An 18,571-nucleotide genomic window follows, 5' to 3' on the forward strand; every position below is an offset into this window, starting at 1 on the left:
AGTTGGCCTAAATAAAACATGATCTTCAGAAGTCAGGATGCAATTTCTCAATACGATGAGTTTAAACCAGGAAATATTTCTACGGATCATGGAATTCCTGCGGTTAGATATTAATTTTAAGCCTACTTCTAGGAAACTAGTCCTAAAGGAGAAGTGAACAGCATCTCTTACACAACTGTGATGTAATAACCTCCTACCCCAACAATGCACATAGCCAGTTGTGCAGTGCCGTATGTGGGGGTTAAAATTCCTTCCGGAATCCCACATGGACAAGGTTTAGCCAAGAATCATGAGATTGGGTTAGCCGTATTTCTGCATGACTACCTACTACTGCCACCACTTTCTGAGCTTCCCCCTTTCCCTCCCACCCAATAGCCAATTACATTCCTATCTGAAGACAGCACAGGTAGAGGGAGCTCTAACTCCAGTTACTCAGACATATTCCTCACTTAGCTTTAGTCTAAGGGGATGACTTAGGGGACGTCTATGCTTACCTCCAGGTCCGGCGGTAAGCAATCGATCTTCTGGGATCGATTTATCACATCTCGTCTAGACGCGATAAATCGATCCTGGATCGATCCCGGAAGTGCTCACCATCGATGCCGGTACTCCTGCTCCGCGAGAGGAGTACACGCAGTCGACGGGGGAACCTGCCTGCCGCGTCTGGACCCGTGGTAAGTTCGAACTAAGGTACTTCGACTTCAGGTACGTTATTCACGTAGCTGAAGTTGCATATCTTAGTTCGAAGTGGGGGGTTAGTGTGGACCAGCCCGTAGAAGATCTAAGCATCAGGTTTGCAGAGCCCCTGGGACCACAGATCCTGCCCAGGTCAATCCATCCCTTCAACATGGTGAGGCAGGGAAGTCGAGTACCAAGCCACTTACTGCTTCAGGACCTTTTGCTGCAGACTTTAAAACTGGGGCTTTGTTTGCTCTGCACTGACATTAACAATCCCAGGGCAGTTTTCTTAAGACTAAGAGTTTGTCCAGTGTCCCTGACCCAGATTTCCCTTCGCCCCACGGTGAGTAGCCTGCTGCATGTCAGTTGGCTGCTACCTTCATGCCAGAGATAGTTGCTTCTGTGATATGAGGTATCTGTGGATTGTGCAGAGTTTGAGGGTCCATCGGAGCAAAAGCTGTTATATAAATCGAAAAGACGATCTGTGTGAGGTAATATGTTTGATTGGACCAACGTCTGTTGGTGAGAGGGACAAACTTTCAAGCTACGCGGAGATCTTCTTCAGGTCTGGGAAAGGTACCCAGAGTGTCACGGGTAAATACAAGGTGGAACAGATTATTTAGCATAAGTAGTTAACACATAAGAAACCCATGGATCACCACACTTCCCTTCACAGATCCAGTAGAGACACCAAGAAATCTGTTATTGACAATCAGGTGCTACTGGGCCACTTCATCTTGAATGGTCCCTTAAAATATATGTTAAATACTTATGCTAAAAAACTGTTTTGAATGGACTAAGTATGTTTATTTCCAACTAGGGCTATCGATTAATCACAGTTACTTCACGCAATTAACTCAAAAAAATTCATCGCGATTAAAAAAATGAATCATCATGTGATCCATTCCCTGTCGCCCATTCCCTGCTTCTGGCAAACGGAAGCTAGGGACACCATCCCTGCCCATCTTGCCATCCTTTTTAGATTGACAACCAGTTGTTCAGCCCCTCCCCGGGGCTGCTGCCCTCCCTGGTGCCCGAGCCTGCTCTTCTTGAGACAGCAGCATCAATTTTGTTCTTAGGCTTTTCCACAGTGCTCATCCCTGTTACAACTCTGTGCTGACTGGCAAACAAGGCTGTTTCTGTCAGGGTGGATCTTCATTGCCCCTCCCTACCTTCTGTGGTAGTCTCTAGTTTTACATTTGCTGACAGGCTGACATTACCAAAGTGTTAGAGATCTTTCCTATGCCCAGTGAATCCCACAAATGCTCTCCTAACATAGCGCAGGACAAATGAAACTGGAAAGGCTTCAAGGACTTTAAAGGCCTCTAAGGATCTCTCCCTGATCTTTGTCTCTTCTCCTTGTTTTTGGTCTCCTTTCCCCCCTGCCTCTCCCCCTTCCTCAGTTACCCTGTCTTTCTGCACATTCCATGTCTCTTTTCTTTCTCTCCTCCACTCCTTTTTTGTGTTTCTTTCCTCCCCTTTCATTTTCACTCTCCTCCTACACACCCACCCTGAGAGCTGGTGGTGGGTGGAATGTGCATACCTGTGCAGCTCCCATGCACCACTAGCTACGCAGAAGCAGTCGAGAGAAGCGTAATGAATAAGGTGTAATCCTTGTGGGCACCCAGCTAATACATTGGTGAGCACGGTAAGGACAGATAAATAGGCTTCACTCTCCTTGTGCTGGCAATATTGGAACTGAGCTGCAGCACCGGTGTGAGTGATCCCCATGATTGAGGAAGGAGAAAGCATGAGGAAAGCATGAAGTTTCTGAAGCAGCCATGCTTGATCTAACCTCTGGCATCTGTGTGTGACTCTGAGTTAGAAGGGAAGCACCCACTTGCCATATCTGATTACCCGGAGAGTTCCATCACCGCATTTACTGTACTTGGTTTACCACCCCCGGAATCATGCAAGCCGCTAGCAGAATGATTACAGGAAGCTCTGTTAATGCACTCAGGCATTTACAAGTGTGTCAGCAGAGTTAAAGGAAGCCGGGCTTTGCTTCACTTGATGGCAGATGAACAGCAGCGTCGCTGTACGCTTCAGATCTTTTAAACTTCTTTGGCATCATGATGCTAGCTCGCAGATCCAAAATAACATTGCCTATGGTAACAGGAAAGTTCTCCCTCCCACGCACTGCATTACAAATGGATAATGGCCCTCAGAACCTACATGAACTCACCTGGGGGAACTTTGTCAATGTCCACATAAAAGCGCAAAATGGCAGATCCTAACATGAATGCCACGCCAGGTCCGATGATAGTCAGAGCAAACAGGATTCCTGCAAAAAGAAACAGAACCTTTCTGCCGAGTGGAAAATGCTGTCTTTGAGAGGAGTGCATGCAGGGGACATGAGATGCAAAACCACAGGAAAATAGGAACTGCCAAATGAGGTCAGACCCAAAGTCCATCCAGCCCAGTATCCTGTCTCTGACTGGGACCAGCACCAGAGAAAGGTGTAAGAACCCTGTAGTAACAGGTGTGGGTTAATTTACCCCCATATTAGGTCTCATCCTGGTATCTAATAATTAGAGATTGGCTTAAACCCTGAAGCATGAGTTCTAATATTCCTTCCAAAAATGTTGTTACCATTAATTATACCTCCGACTATTCTTGTTATCCATATAAATGTTCCATCTGTCTTTCCATCTTGCTAAGGTCTTGGCCCCGTGGGCTTCCTGTGGCAATGAGTTCCACAGTCTAATTACATGTCATGTGCAAAAGTATTTCCTTTTATCAGTTTTGAATTCCCCACCTTTTGATTTAATTGAATATCCCCTTGTTGTTGTTTTAAGCAAAAAAAAAAAAAGCAAAATCCTTTATCTACCTCTTCTATACCATAAATTATCTTATATTCTTTTACCATTTCTCCTTTCTAGGTAATCATACTTGCCACTCTTCTCTGAACCCCTTGTGACTTCTGCAGTACATCAGGGGCCAAACTCTGACTTCAGTTACTCCTCGTGTAAAACCTCCATTACATTCAAAAATGTACTCAAGATATATACTAGCACTGTTCAGATTAAAAACTGTGCCATTCTTTTTTAAATGTTTTTTTGCTACCTCAATTTATCTACTTCAGCTTTTACATGGAAACCCTCTTATGACAGCTACTGATGAAAAGCATGAACATACATAAGAATCAATTCTTTGTTACACTGAATCCTTGTGAAATATGTTTCAGGAGTTTATGGCATTTATAGGAATTAAACTCTGGAGCAGCCAAAACTAAAAACACTTGAAATTTCTTGTAGTCTAAGGGTCTAGAGCAGTCACACCCTGTCATGGAACTGGTCCCTCCAGCCCAGCATAAGAGCTGCTTTCCTTTCTTACCATGGTGGGACTCAATTCTAGTCTTACCTAAATAGAGAGGTGAGTTTCTCTCACTGGCAAAATCATCAATGTAAGAGATCCCAAAGGGCTGGATGGGGACTCCTCCAATCCCTAGCAAAGCCTGGCCAATAAACAGGATCAGCAGGACCTCGCGGTTTTCTTTCACGGCATGTGGGGTGCAGTCTGTGTCACTGAGGTTTCTGGTGGATATAGCAGGTTGGCAGAGATCAGTAGAATTGCTGAACACACCTGTGGAGGCAAATGCAACACCCCTAAGTGCTCGAAGCCGAAATTGGTGGACACCTAACCTTAGACATGAAACATCCTCTGTAAAATGGCGTCAGATACAGAGCTGCTGTTTGTCTCTCTGAGGGTTAGGTTGTGGCACTTAGCTACAGCCCCGTCTGTGGAGTCACACAGCCCCATGGGGATCCCAGTCACTCTGTGCCTCCAGAGGATTAATTCCTCCCCATGCTCTCCAGAGCACAAGCAGTGATTGCGGTCTGGCATGCAGCTTGCTTTCTTGGTGCCCCAGCCCAGCGCCACCGCACAGCGCTTTCACCCTGCCACCTGGCATACAACACAGAGCATGCAGTCCCTACACTTCTCCAAAGGCAGGAGCTGAGATAGTCCTTGACTGTTGGCTTTTCCTCAACCCAGTGCTAGCTGCTGGGGCCAGGGAAAATCTGGCATTTAGTGATTTCTATAGCTATGTATGGTTTACAAATTAAACAAATGATGGGCTAAATTCTACTTTCAGTTACCCACTTCTGCCTCAGTGGACCAATGAAATTTCACAAGTGTTACACAGGGAAGAATTTGGTACAATAGTTGTTTCTTTTTAAACATCTCTTTATCTAGTCAATAATAACCTACCTAACAACAATGGCAAATACATCTAGATATACATCAAATAAACATGAGGCCTTAATTTAACATCCACATTGGGGACACTGTGCAAGACAATCAGAAACCAAATAAAAATGTATTTGTTGAGCTGTGAAAGATAATGATGATAAAAGAGCGATGGCACTAAACAAAGGTTACTCAGTAGATAAGTACAATAACGGTCACACTTAAAAATGTAGATGGATGCGAAAAGGATAAAAATCAAGTCCAACTAAAGAGGCAGTCTGCTCTCGTCTACACTGACTTTGGTGGAGTTACTCTGGATTGATACCAGTGTAATGGAGCTGGAGATGTGAGAGAAAAAAAAATTGGGTATCATAAATAATTGTGAAATAATAGATAACAGATTTATCACAAAAGTAATTATCTACATAATTAAGGAATACTGAAAAGTGTAGCATAACAGCCGCCTTTGAAAGTTCTGGAATGTTTGTTGAGTCCCCAAAACAACACTGAATTCAGGATTTTTCCTCTGTGTTTGACAGATCAGTCATCTGACCCAGGGAACGGCTGCCCTATCCAAGGGCCTATCATGAAGTATAGGCTGAACTTGTTTCCATACTTTCGTTAGCCCTTGTTCCCTGGCTAAAGCTGTGAATTAGTCACTTCGTAAATCCTCCTTTGGTGGCTGTAACTGAGGAAATATTAATGGGAAAGTACAATGCAGACCTAGTCTGTGACCCCAGCTGTGTTCTGGCTGGTCTGTACTGGTGTAGTGACCCAAGGAAACAGGGAAAAGGCCTTGTAGAGAAGTTTCTAAAGGATTTTGTAGAGTCTGATAGTAGGATTTCTATTATTACTGGGATTGGGGATTATGATCTTGAGGTCAAGGAGCAGGATGACTAACCTCCACCAGCGTATTCTCCTTCCATTCTCATCTTCTCACTTCTTCCATGAAGCCTCCTATGCCTGTAAATCCCATCCCTGACCTGGTCCTCCATATCCTACCATCTCCTCCTTCACGCCCCTTCCTAAAAGTTACTTCTTCAATCAGGCCTGCAAACACTAGTCCTCCCCCCAAGGAAGCATCAATGAAATCACAAATAAAGTAAGAAAGATTTAAAATCCGGGCACTTGTGCCTATGGTCACTGTTCTACCACTGCTGTTGGCTGTATCCAATCCTCTTCCTTCACCTACAGTTTAAAGCCCCGTCCTGCAAACCTTTGCTCACATATGTATTCTCCTTGATTTGGGCTGAACTCAGTGGGACTACTTGTGTAAGGACAACTTGTGTGAGTAATGATTTGCAGGATTAGACCCTTGATTGTAATTTCTTTGGGGTAGGGACCTAGGGTACATTTGGTGCCCTAAATAATCATAACAAAAGGGGAAGCAAGAAGTGGAAGCAGCAGCATATCTAAGAATGTAAATGCTTTAGATCTCATTTTCATTTGTTCTGACTCCAGCTTAGGAGCTGTTTTCTTGTTATTCCTCTCTTGGCTTCACCTTGGTCAATGTTTACCTCTTGGGGCCAGTACATTTTAATTTCTAAAAACAAAAGTTCAATATCTGCTTCTTTGGTGTCATATTCCACATTTTTATGCTTTGCAGTTAATGAAACCTCAAGAAAAGATTTCCCCCTTTACCTGTTCCCAAAAGGTATATACATTTAGAGTACCTACTGGCAATGGACTGGTCATATTCGTAGAGCCCGGTTATAAAGTGAGGAAGAGACATGAGAAACCCAGCTATGGATACAAGAATAGCGCCGCAGCCAATGAAACGGGGCCTGTTCACTCTGCTTCCAAAGTAACTTACGAAGACTATCAGCAATGTGTTCCCAACCTGCAGTAGGAGACAGAGATGAAAAAGCCTCTGAAACACTTTGTAAATGTCCTCCTTAGGACAGACAAGAGTACAGGAGAGTTGTGTGGGTGGGAGATCAAAAGAGAGAATTTTAAATACAGTAGAGGTTACCTCATTGAAGGAAGCGAGCAATCCGGATGTCTGACTGGATAAGCCAAACCGCTTCTCAATTGTTGAAATTGAGCTTTTCAGATAGCCAGATAGCAGGAGCTGGGACAGCTGGAGAAACCCATGGCAGAGCACAAAAAACTGCAGACACAAAAAAATAATCCACTCAGTATGGTTATTTCTATTGAAAGTTGTAACCTAAAAACAAACTCTTTTTTCAAACTTTCTTATATTTAAATAAAACAATCCCTTAAAAATAAGAAGTGTGGTGGTCATTGAACGTGTGGGAGCAACTTTAAAATATCACTACTGTTATTCATTTCAGAGTGGTAGCCGTGTTAGTCTGTATCAGCAAAAAACAAAGAGGAGTCCTTGTGGCACCCTAGAGATTAACAAATTTATTTGGGCATAATCTTTCGTGGGCTAAAACCCACTTGATCAGATGCATGGAGTGAAAAATACAGTAAGCAAAATATATATTATAGCACATGAAAGGAATTGCCTTACCAAGTGTGGGGGGCTCAGTGCTAACAAGGCCAATTCAATTAAGGTGGAAGTGGCCTATTCTCAACAGTTGACAAGGAGGGGTGAATGTCAAGGGAGGGAAAATTACTTTTGTAGTGCTAACGAGGTCAATGCAATCAAGGTGGACGTCGCCCATTTCCAACAGTTGACAAGAAGGTGTGAGTATCAGCAGAGGGAAAATTACTTTTTGTAGTGACCCATCCACTCCCAGTCTTTATTCAGGCCTAATTTGATGGTGTCCATTTTGAAAATTAATTCTAGTTCTGCAGTTTCTTGTTGGAGTCTGTTTTTGAAGTTTTTTTATTGAAGAATTGCCACTTTTAAGTCTGTTATTGAGTGTCCAGGGAGGTTGATTTGTTCTCCTACTGGTTTTTGAATGTTACAATTCTTGATGTCTGATTTGTGTCCGTTTATTCTTTTGTGTAGAGACTGTGCGGTTTGGCCAATGTACCTGGCAGAGGGGCATTGCTGGCACATGATGGCATATATCACATTGGTAGATGTGCAGGTGAATGAGCCCCTGATGGTGTGGCTGAGGACCTAACCACATCAGCCACACCATCAAGAGCTTGTCCACCTGACCCCTCACTTGGTAAGGCAACTCCCATCTTTTCATGTGCTATAATATATATTCTGCCTACTGTATTTTTCACTCCATGCATCTGATGAAGTGGGTTTTAGCCCATGAAAGCTCATGCCCAAATACATTTGTTAATCTCTAAGGTGCCACAAGGACTCCTCGTTGTTTTCACTGCCGTTATTGAGTGTGGACATTGCTGGTGAGAGATTCCAGAGACTGGAGTAATTTATCCCCAGAGCAGGTACACACTTCTCTCCCGCCCTCCAGATACTGGACATTGATCCTGACCTGGTGGCACTATCCCTGGGGCTAGAGAGTAGTTCAGTCACCAGGTCCCTTAAATCCTTCTCTGCTGAAACTGCCAACAAGAGTGCCAGTTCTGCCAGCTGCACTAGGGACATCAGTGCACTAGAAACTGGGCTTAGAAAATCCAACTGATTTCATATGGGACACTATCAACCTGCACTGGCTTTGACGTGGTGGTCAAGAAATGGACAGCTCCATAGCCATTTCTACTTTCCATGACCGGAACCATCCAGTTGCCTGGCTTTTGCTGGGTTAGAGTCACATACAGAGGAAATGTCCCATGCTTCGTTGTATTTCTTAACAATCATTTTGTTCCAAACAAAGTCAAAATAGAGGTTCCCCCAGCCAAAGCCTGAGTGCTTTTGATGACTGACTATCTAATCCCAGGGCTCAGCAGAGTGAACAGAGCCACCCCTGGCTATCTGTTACCTGTGTTCATTTCAGAACATTATGGGAGCAATTCAAAAAAACCTCCACTATCAGTGTGGATTTGTGCATCCATCCAGTCCAAATCCAGGATTTGTCACATCCTCAACTGTGTGTAACAGACCACACTACTGCTATTTCTATTTTCATGTATGGGTTTACCTTAGCTTCCGCTTGAGCGACTTCCCAGTGATACTTGGTATTTCCATAAATCTTTTCATCCCAGGTTATCAAATACTGGCACATATTATTCTCCCTATTTTACAGATCAGGGAATTGATGTACAGAGAGATTCAATGACTTGCCCAAGGAGTTATAATAAATGGGTGATAGAGTTGGGAACAGAACCCAGCTCCTTTAAGTCCTGTGCTGTATCCCTCAGACCATACCAGTGCCTTTGTTATTTGAATGAAAGAGGAAAAAGAGATGTTGACTTTAGGACAGTTGAAGAGATCATAGGCCCCTATTTGTCTTTTGTTGCACCATTTTCTACTGCATTTCACCATGCAGTGTGATAGGGGTTTTATATTTATTTGCTGGATCATGACATCAGGTTCTTTGGCTTGTATGTTCTAGAAAGAAGCTCTTCACCTTTGGAAAGGCAAAGAACTATTTACAACAATATTAACCCAGTGATAACGGGGGTGGGGAGAGAGAGGAAACATCTTTACATTTGGAAATGCGTAGGGTCATCTGTACTTGGGAAACTGGTTGATTCTCTAGCTACCTATTGTACATATATAAAGTGTCTCCAAAAAGGCAGAGATTATGTACTCTCTCTCTCTCTCTCTCTTCCTTCATTAATTGGCCAGCAGGATCGTACTCACTGATTCCCTACAGGTTTCCTCAAGAACAATAGCATGGATAGTGGCCTTCCCTCTCCCAACCTGCAGAGACTGTTCCTCATGGTGCCCCCAGAAAGTTGCTTCCATGAGGTCAAGGGGAGGGAAGAACAAGGCTTCAGATGTGGCATCCTCCCTCCTGTATCTCCTCATCTTGTTCCATCAGACTGATCCTCCTTTCAATGGAATGGAGGGGACAGTCTGCCCCCGGCTCTTTATGTCGGTGCATATCTATGATAGTTTTGAATTTTGTAAAAAAAAATCCTTCTTCCTACCATTGAGGTTACTTTAATGATTTGCTGTGCAGCAGAAGAGCTCTCAAATTTCCATGCATCAGCCCTGCTCTTTGTACTGCAGCATAGACCGCTCCCTTAAGCACCTTCTGTGTTAGGTCACTCTGGACAAGCTGAAGTTTCAGACAACACTCGGTCTGATTAAGAGGTCATTTTCCTGCAGGAGAGTTTCTGATAGAAAAGATACTGCACATACGGAGATAAAAGGAAGGGCAGATAGCAATAGCTAGAGCCAGGCATAACGCCAGCTGGCAATATATGGGTCTCCTGTACACATGGCTTGCAGCACCTCTACAATTTCTGAACCGATGTGTTGAAACGTCCCATGCTACATTCGTCCCCTCTGGGGCAGGGACTATCAAATGAGGATGTATCGTATGGTGATGCCATCTCAGACTAAAGATGATAACTCCAAACTTGACTGACCTGTGATCTAAGCCAGAATTTGAAAAATTAAACTGTCCCTTCTATAGCACATCTCCTCCAACAGTCTCAAAGCACTTCTGAAACACCGATAAGCTTCACAGCACCTGAATGTAAGTATATTGTACCAATTTTATTGGCCGTGCAATGAGTCAGTGGTGAGAAGAGAATCTAGAAGTCCAGCTGCCCAGATCCCATTGTTCTAACTATGAGGTAACTCCCCTTCCACTTGTAGAGAGAAAAGATTAGCACATTTGGCCATTATACCTCCAAATCTCTCTCTCTCTCTCTCTCTCTCTCTCTCTCAGTGCACTATCAGGCCAGAAATTATTGCATTGAAATATCTTCCTGTTCTCTTTCATTTGTAATACCTTCGTAGAAGATTGACAGCGAGAGAAATTGTATTGTCAATCTCACCCATACCCATTTGTCAGACATAGATCACAATGCTCCGGTATCCTTGGAGTTTGAAATTAACAAAGCATTTCCACTTGCCACCTCTTGGGTTTCTTCCCTTATCACTGGGTAACAGATCAGCATATATTGTAGGTTCTACCAAAGCAGAAGCTTTTTTGTTTGTTTGTTTGTTTTGTTTTAAAATTTCGTAGTGACACAGCAATAGATTTTGAAGGCGCTACTAGTTTTTTGGACCCAAAATGACATTTCCTATGGGATTACAACAGTTTTCAGGTATTTTAAATTGATGCCTTCAAGTGCCATAAGCCCCACATTTCTAAGTGTGTTTTCTTTTAGTTCAGTAAATTGTGATTTACTAATTTGCATTAATCCAGACCAAACATCTGAATCAGAACACGGATCTCATTGTTTCTATGTGTCTCAGAGCTCAACATCTGTTTATATACATTCTGTCCAGGTTCTTATACAGCCCTCATCACCATGTTAGCTGGGTGCCTTCCAGAAGTGCACTGAGCAACGTGACTAGCAGCTGTCATTTGTGGTTCTTTGTTCTCTTTTCCTCTCTCCAGCAGGAAATTATGTATTGTATTATTTGTATACTGTGGTGTGTGTTTCTTTTAGTAAGACATAGTGCAGAGCAGGAAGCTGATAGTTCCTCTCTACCAGTAACACATTGAGTCACAGTCAACTTAAAACCAGAAATAGGTCAACAAACAAAAGGAAATCAGGGAAAAAACAACAAAAATGAATAATAATTTGCAGGGATTTACTGGAAGAACAATTCCAAGATCTGAAGACATTGGGCCCCAGTCCATTGCAATGGCCTTTGGGGGCAGGATCCTTGGCAGCAGAAAGTTCATTGGAGGATTACAGCAGCACAAGAAAGCCACAATCTTCCTTAAATTAGGGACCCCCAGCAGGCCAGTGCAGCTCCCAGTATGGCAGTGCTTATGAGGGAGGGGCACAGTCAGGGGATATGATGATTTAATGCTCCTATGGCACCCTATGGAGATTAAAGCTGCCCACCCCCAGCAGAAATAGCTGCCTGCCCTCCATTAGATGAAGGATTCTGCCATTCCCTGGAACACACTAGATCAGGCTGGCACAGGGAGGTGCAATGTGCCCATAGGGAGCTGGACCAGCATCTGGACTCTTTCTGAGAAGGAAGAAAAAGAGATTTTTAAATTCTTAGATTCTGTGATAGGGGCCCTGGGACAGGGAAACAGACAAGATGGCCTTAGGGCTTTTCCATCTCGTGTGTAGACATTTTAAAAAACCCGAACAAAGCAGAGCACTGTACACGTGATTCTCACGGAGGGACTGGTTGAGAGAGAGAATTAACCACCCATGACAGATGTTAGTCAGTCACATCACCTAGTGCACACTGGTGGAAGATGCTCAAGTACTACGGTGAACTGAGTGGTATAAGAACCTACCTAGAATAGAATCTCTAGCCTTCTCCTGCAGCTCCAAGGAAAAAGAGGATGATGTAGAGTCCATTTAGCATAAGCAAGACATTCCAGTCTGGTAGTTTATTGTTGCAGCCACAGGCGGAGAGTGGTCATGATCCAGGACAAATGGGGAAATTCTTTCTACCTGCTCATTCCCTGGGAATAAACAGCCGGCAAACATTTTTCACTCATTACAGCCCCATGGAGATGTATCCAGGTGTGGAGCTGCTTATCTGAGCAAAATCGATGGCATGCACTATTACTGCACTTTGCATCAAAGGATCTCCAAGCACTCTACAAACATTAAGGAATTCAACTTCATATCACCCCTATAAGATAGGGAAGCATTATTATCCTCTTTGGGAAGTCAAGGAGACCTAGAGAGATATGTGACTTGCCCAAGGCTAAACAGAAAGTCAATGTTGGAGCTGGGAAGAGAACCCACATCTCCTGATTTACCCTATGTGACAAAATTAGGTGATATTAGAATCATAGAAAATTAGGGTTGGAAGAGACCTCAGGAGATCAACTAGTCCAATCCTCTCCTCAAAGCAGGACCAACCTCAACTAAATCATCCCAGCCAGGGCTTTGTCAAGCTGGGCCTTAAAAACCTCTAAGGAAGGAGATTCCACCACCTCCCTAGGTAACCCATTCCAGTGCTTCACCACCCTCCTAGTGAAATAGAACAAGAAGCAATGATCTCAAGTTGCAGTGAGGGAGGTCTAAGTTGGATATTAGGAAACACTGTCATCTGCCACCACTAGAACAGCCTAGCTCCATCCTCTTTGGAACCCTCCTTCAGGTAGTTGAAGGCTACTATCAAATCCCCCCTCACTCTTCTCTTCTGCAGACTAAATAACCCCAGTTCCTTCAGCCTCTCCTCGTAAGTCATGTGCCCCAGCCCCCTAATCATTTTTGTTGCCCTCTGCTGGACTCTCTCCAATTTGTCCACATCCCTTCTGTAGTGGGGGGACCAAAACTGGACACAATACTCCAAATATGACCTCACCAGTGCTGAATAGAGGGGCATAATCACTTCCCTTGATCTGCGGGCAATGCTTCTACTAATACAGACCAATATGCCGTTGGCCTTCTTGGCAACAAGGAGACAATGCTGACTCATATCCCGCTTCTCGTTCACTGTAATCTCCAGGTCCTATTCTGCAGAATTGCTGCTTAGACAGTCGGTCTGCAGCCTGTAGTTGTGCATGGGATTCTTCCTTCCTAAGTGCAGGACTCTGCACTTGTCCTTGTTGAACCTCATCAGATTTCTTTTGGCCCAATCCTCCAGTTTGTCTGGGTCACTCTGGACCCTATCCCAACCCTCCAGTGTATCTACCTTTGCCCCCAGCTTAGTGTTATCTGCAAACTTGATGGGGTGCAATTCATCCCATCATCCAGATCATTAATAAAGATGTTGAACAAAACCGGCCTCGGGACCAATCCCTGGGGAACTCCGCTAGATACCGGCTGCCAACTAGACGTCGAGCTGTTGATCACTGCCCGTTGAGCCCGACAATCTAGCCAGCTTTCTATCCATTTTATAGTCCATTAATCTAATCCACTCTTTTTTAACTTGCTGGCTAGAATACTGTGGGAGACCATATCAAACCCTTGGCTAAAGTCAAGACATATCAAATCCACCGCTTTCCCCATATCCACAGAGTCAGTTAGCTCATCATAGAAGGCAATCGGGTTGGTCAGGCATGACTTGCTCTTGGTGAATCCATGTTTACTGTTCCTGATCAACTTCCTCTCCTCCAAGTGCTTCAAAATGGATTTCTTGAGGACCTGCTCCATGATTTTGCTGGGGACTGAAGTGAGGCTGACCGGTCTGTAGTTCCCCAGGTTCTCTTTCTTCCCTTTTTTAAATATGGGCACTATATTTGCCTTTTTCCAATCGTACGGGACCTCCCCTGATCGCCACAAGTTTTCAAAGATAATGGCCAATGGCTCTGCAATCACATCAGCCAACTCCCTCAGCACTCTTGGATGCATTAAATCTGGGCCTATGGATTTGTGCATGTCCAGCTTTTCTAAATAGTCCTTAACTGGTTCTTTCAGCACTGAAGGCTGCTCACCTCCTCCCCATACTGTGTTGCCCAGTGCAACAGTCTGGGAGCTGACCTTGTCTGTGAAGACTGAGACAAAAAAAGCATTGAGTACTTCAGCTTTTTCCACGTCATCTGTCACTATGTTGCCTGCCCCATTCAGTAAGGGTCCCACTCTTTCCCTGATCTTCTTGTTGCTAACATACATGAAGAAACCCTTCTTGGTACCTTTCACAGCCCTTGCTAGCTGCAACTCCAATTGTGCCTTGGCCTTCCTGATTACACCCCTGCATGCTCTAGCAATATTTTTATACTCCTCCCCAGTCATCTGTCCAAATTTCCACTTCTTGTAAGCTTTCTTTTTGAGTTTAAGCTTATTGAAGATTTTGCTGTTAAGCCAAGCTGGTCGCCTGCCATATTTGCTATTCTTTCTGGACATGAGAATGGATGTTTATGGAGATATACCTATCTCAGAGAGCTGGAAGGGACCTTGAAAGGTCATTATGTCCAGCCTTCACCAGCAGGAACAAGTACACCAGATCCCTAAATGGCCCCCTCAAGCATTGAACTCATAACCCTGGGTTTAACAGGCCAATGCTCAAACCACTGAGCTATCCCTCCCCCCCATTGTAGGGGATCCCCATCTCCCAGGGGATCCTTCACATCAGTTCCCTAAGGGAGTCTAAGTCAGCTTTTCTGAAGTCCAGGGTCCATATTTTGCTACTCTCCTTTCTTCCTTTTGTCAGGATCCTGAACTCAACCATCTCATGGTCACTGCTGCCTAGGTTGCCACCCACTTCTACTTCCCCTACCAATTCTTCCCTGTTTGTAAGCAGCAGGTCAAGAGGAGCAGGGTCCCTAGTTGGTTCCTCCAGCACTTGTACGAGGAAGTTGTCCCCAGCACTCTCCAAAAACTTCCTGGATTGTCTGTGTATTGCTGGGTTATGATATTCTGGGTTAGGATTGTTTTCAGTGAAAACTAAGGCTTCCAGTGCTTGTTTAATTGCAGCTTCTCCCAATGACCACCTCAGTTCATTATTCTGCAGAGTGCAACTTCTTTTGTATCTAATATAGAGGACAAGCCAAGGAAAGCTTCAATTTAGATCAAGATGTGTTCACCTACAGTATGGAGAACAAGCCAGAGAGACAAGTCCAGCCACTTGCTTCCATAATCCTCTTCCTGCTGCTAAAAGTGACCTTAGGTTTTGCCTTATATAAATTTTTGCTCTCAGACATGTGATGTGCCACATATGTATATTAAGTACCAGTGGCTTTGCCTGTGCTTTGGCTGATGAAGCCAAATCAAATCTTTCACTTGACACTCCTGTCAAGTTTTCTGAATTGCCCAAGATCAATACTCAAATGCCTGTAAAAAAGTAACAGTTTTATCAAGAATAGTGCCTTGTCTCCAGAAGGAAGAAATAAATCGGCAGAAATAATTTCCAGCCTTTTGTGAGCTAAGGATTCCTTGCCACTGCAATAAACATAGAATCATAGAATTGTATGACTGGAAGGGACCTCGAGAGGTCATCTAGTTCAGTCCCCTGCACTCATGATAGGACTAAGTATTATATAGACCATACCTGACAGGTGTTTGTCTAACCTGTTCTTAAAAATCTCCAATGATGGAGATTCCACAACCTCCCTAGGCAATTTATTCCAGCGTTTAACTACCCTGACAGATAGGAAGTTTTTCCTAATGTCTAACCTATACCACCCATGCTGCAATTTAAGCCCATTGCTTCTTGTCCTATCCTCAGAGGTTAAGAAGAAAAATGTTCCCCCCTCCTTCTTGTAACAACCTTTTATGTATTTGAAAACTGTTATCATGTCCTCTCTCTGTCTTCTCTTCTCCAGACTAAACAAATCCAATTTCTTCAATCTTCCCTCATAGGTCATGTTCCTGCTTGACTGTGACCACTGATAACTACTCTGTGGGAACGGTTTTCCAACCAGTTATGCACCCAACTAATAGTAGCTCCATCTAGGTCGGGGTGGGCAAACTACAGCCTGTGGGCCGATCCGGCCCACCAGCCATTTTAAGCTGGCCCTCGATCGCCCGCTCCAGTGCTCTAGCTAGGGAGTAGGGTCAGGGGCCGCTCCCGTGGCTCCTGGAAGCAGCTGCCTGGCCTCCCTCCAGTGCTCCAGCTGGGGTGCAGGGTCGGGGGCTGCTCCACACGGCTCCTGGAAGCTGCGGCATGGCTCCCCTCTGGCTCATACGTGCTCCTATGGCCCCGCTCCAATGGCCCCCTCCGGCATGCCAATGGAAGCTGCAGGGGCGGTGCCTGCGGATGGGGCATCGTGCAGAGCTGCCTGGCTGTGCCTCCGTTTAGGAGCCGGAGAAGGGACATGCAGCTTCTTCCAGGAGCCACTTGAGGTAAGTGCCACCCAGAGCCTGCACCCCTGAGCCTCTCCCCATGCCTGAACCCCCTGCCCTAGCCCTCATCCCCAAACCCCCTGCGCCCCAAACCCCTCCTCTCCAGCCCCACCCCAGAACCTGCACCTGCAGCCGGAGCCCTCACCCCCTCCCCGCAACCCACTCCTCTGCCCCAGCCCAGAGCCCCCACCCAATCCCTGAACTCCTCATTTCTGGCCCCACCCAGGAGCCTGTACCCCCAATTCGAGCCCTCACCCCCTCCTGCACCCCAACCCCAATGTTGTGAGCATTCATGGCCCGCCATACAATTTCTATTCCGAGATGTGGCCCTTGGGCCAAAAGGTTTGCCCATCCCTGGTCTGGATTGTAGTATATTATTGGGTTATTGTATTACCATTATACTTTCTTCCATTTCCCTGGGGGAAGAGGATGTGGGACTCTTACCGGCATTGCCAACATGGTTAGAAAACCCAGGTCCTATTTGCCTGGATAGTGCATGACTCTATACGTGTAAAAAATATATATAAATAAATAAATCGGTTAGTCTTTAAGGTGCCCCCAGACTCCTCGTTGTTTCTATAAGTAGAAGAATCCCATGCACAGCTACTGACTGGGGACCGACTGGCTAAGCAGAAGTTCTGCAGAAAAGGACCTGGGGATTACAGTGGACGAGAAGCTGGATATGAGTCAGCAGTGTGCCCTCGTTGCCAAGAAGGCCAACGGCATATTGGGCTCCATTAGTAGGAACATTGCCAGCAGATCAAGGGAAGTGATTTTTCCACTCTATTCAGCACTGGTGAGGCCTCACCTGGAGTATTGCATCCAGTTTTGGTCCCCCCACTACAGAAGGGTTTAGGGGGCTGGGGCACATGACTTACGAGGAGAGGCTGAGGGAACTGGGGTTATTTAGTCTGCAGAAGAGAAGAGTGAGGGCGGGTTTGATAACAGCCTTCAACTACCTGAAGGGGGGGTTCCAAAGAGGATGGAGCTCGGCTGTTCTCAGTGGTGGCAGATGACAGAACAAGAAGCAATGGTCTCAAGTTGCAGTGGGGGAGGTTTAGGTTGGATATTAGGAAACACTATTTCACTAGGAGGATGGTGAAGCACTGGCATGGGTTCCCTAGGGAGATGGTGGAATCTCCTTCCTTAGAGGTTTTTAAGGCCCAGCTTGACAAAGCCCTGGCTGGGATGATTTAGTTGGGGCTGGTCCTGCTTTGAGCAGGGGGTTGGACTAGATGACCTTCTGAGGTCTCTTCCAACCCTAATCTATGACTCTATGATTCAAAGTGTAGTTTTTCATAGACGACTGAAAGGACCAAGGCTCACCAGTGCCAGCTTCTCTGCAATAGCTACTATTAGATCATGTATGTTACACCCATTTGATCCTAACTGATGATCCCTGCTCTGGGCAGGAAGGAGAATCTCTCCACCAGGTCCCTGTCGATATACCATTGACCAAAATACATGATATTCCCGACCCACATTTGTGATCTATGTAACCCAGAGCATGTGTGGGAGAATCACTGGTGCATATGCATTTTATCCACATGATATTTCGCAACATTAACCATTTGAATGGCTGTCAAAATTCTGCATGGCACCTACATGAGATCGGGAATGTTATAATAATATAATTATGTGTATTTATACAGAGCCTTGCATCCAATGATCTCAAAGCCCTTTATAAACAGAGATCCAATAAGCCTGACATTGCCTCAGGGAGGCAGGTATTACTATCCCCATTCTACACATGGGGGAAATGGAGACACGGAATAAGATGGAGCAACTTGCCCAAAGCCAGGCAGCCAGTAAGTTGTAGAGCATGGAAAAGAAGTCCTTACTCTCAGGGAGCTGAAAAACTTCTTACTAGTTACACTGTCCTAGCATCCTTTTTAATGAATGCTCAGAAAAGACACATGCCAGCTATTAGACTTTGTGCCATAGGAAAGTTGATCTCACACTGCTTCCTGTCTGTTCAGGAATATGCTGCTGCTATTTTAACAACAGGCTCCCACAGATATTTTCTTCCTTAGCCGGTGAT

General features: G+C 44.9%; 1 protein-coding gene across 2 annotated transcripts in view; it reads right to left on the minus strand.

Moving 5' to 3' along the window:
* SLCO2B1 (solute carrier organic anion transporter family member 2B1) overlaps nt 1-18,571 on the minus strand; it is a 100,156-nt gene that overhangs the window by 56,393 nt on the left and 25,192 nt on the right. For both annotated transcript variants that reach the window (XM_065596365.1, XM_065596369.1), the window contains 4 exons: nt 6,842-6,979; nt 6,547-6,709; nt 4,042-4,263; nt 2,864-2,962 (listed from right to left, as the gene is read on the minus strand). In XM_065596365.1, the coding sequence (XP_065452437.1) occupies nt 2,864-2,962; nt 4,042-4,263; nt 6,547-6,709; nt 6,842-6,979 (622 nt within the window). The remainder of the gene's footprint in view (nt 1-2,863; nt 2,963-4,041; nt 4,264-6,546; nt 6,710-6,841; nt 6,980-18,571) is intronic.

Source organism: Chrysemys picta, chromosome 1 (genome assembly GCF_011386835.1).
Source record: "Chrysemys picta bellii isolate R12L10 chromosome 1, ASM1138683v2, whole genome shotgun sequence".
In the NCBI taxonomy this organism is placed as follows: domain Eukaryota; kingdom Metazoa; phylum Chordata; order Testudines; family Emydidae; genus Chrysemys; species Chrysemys picta.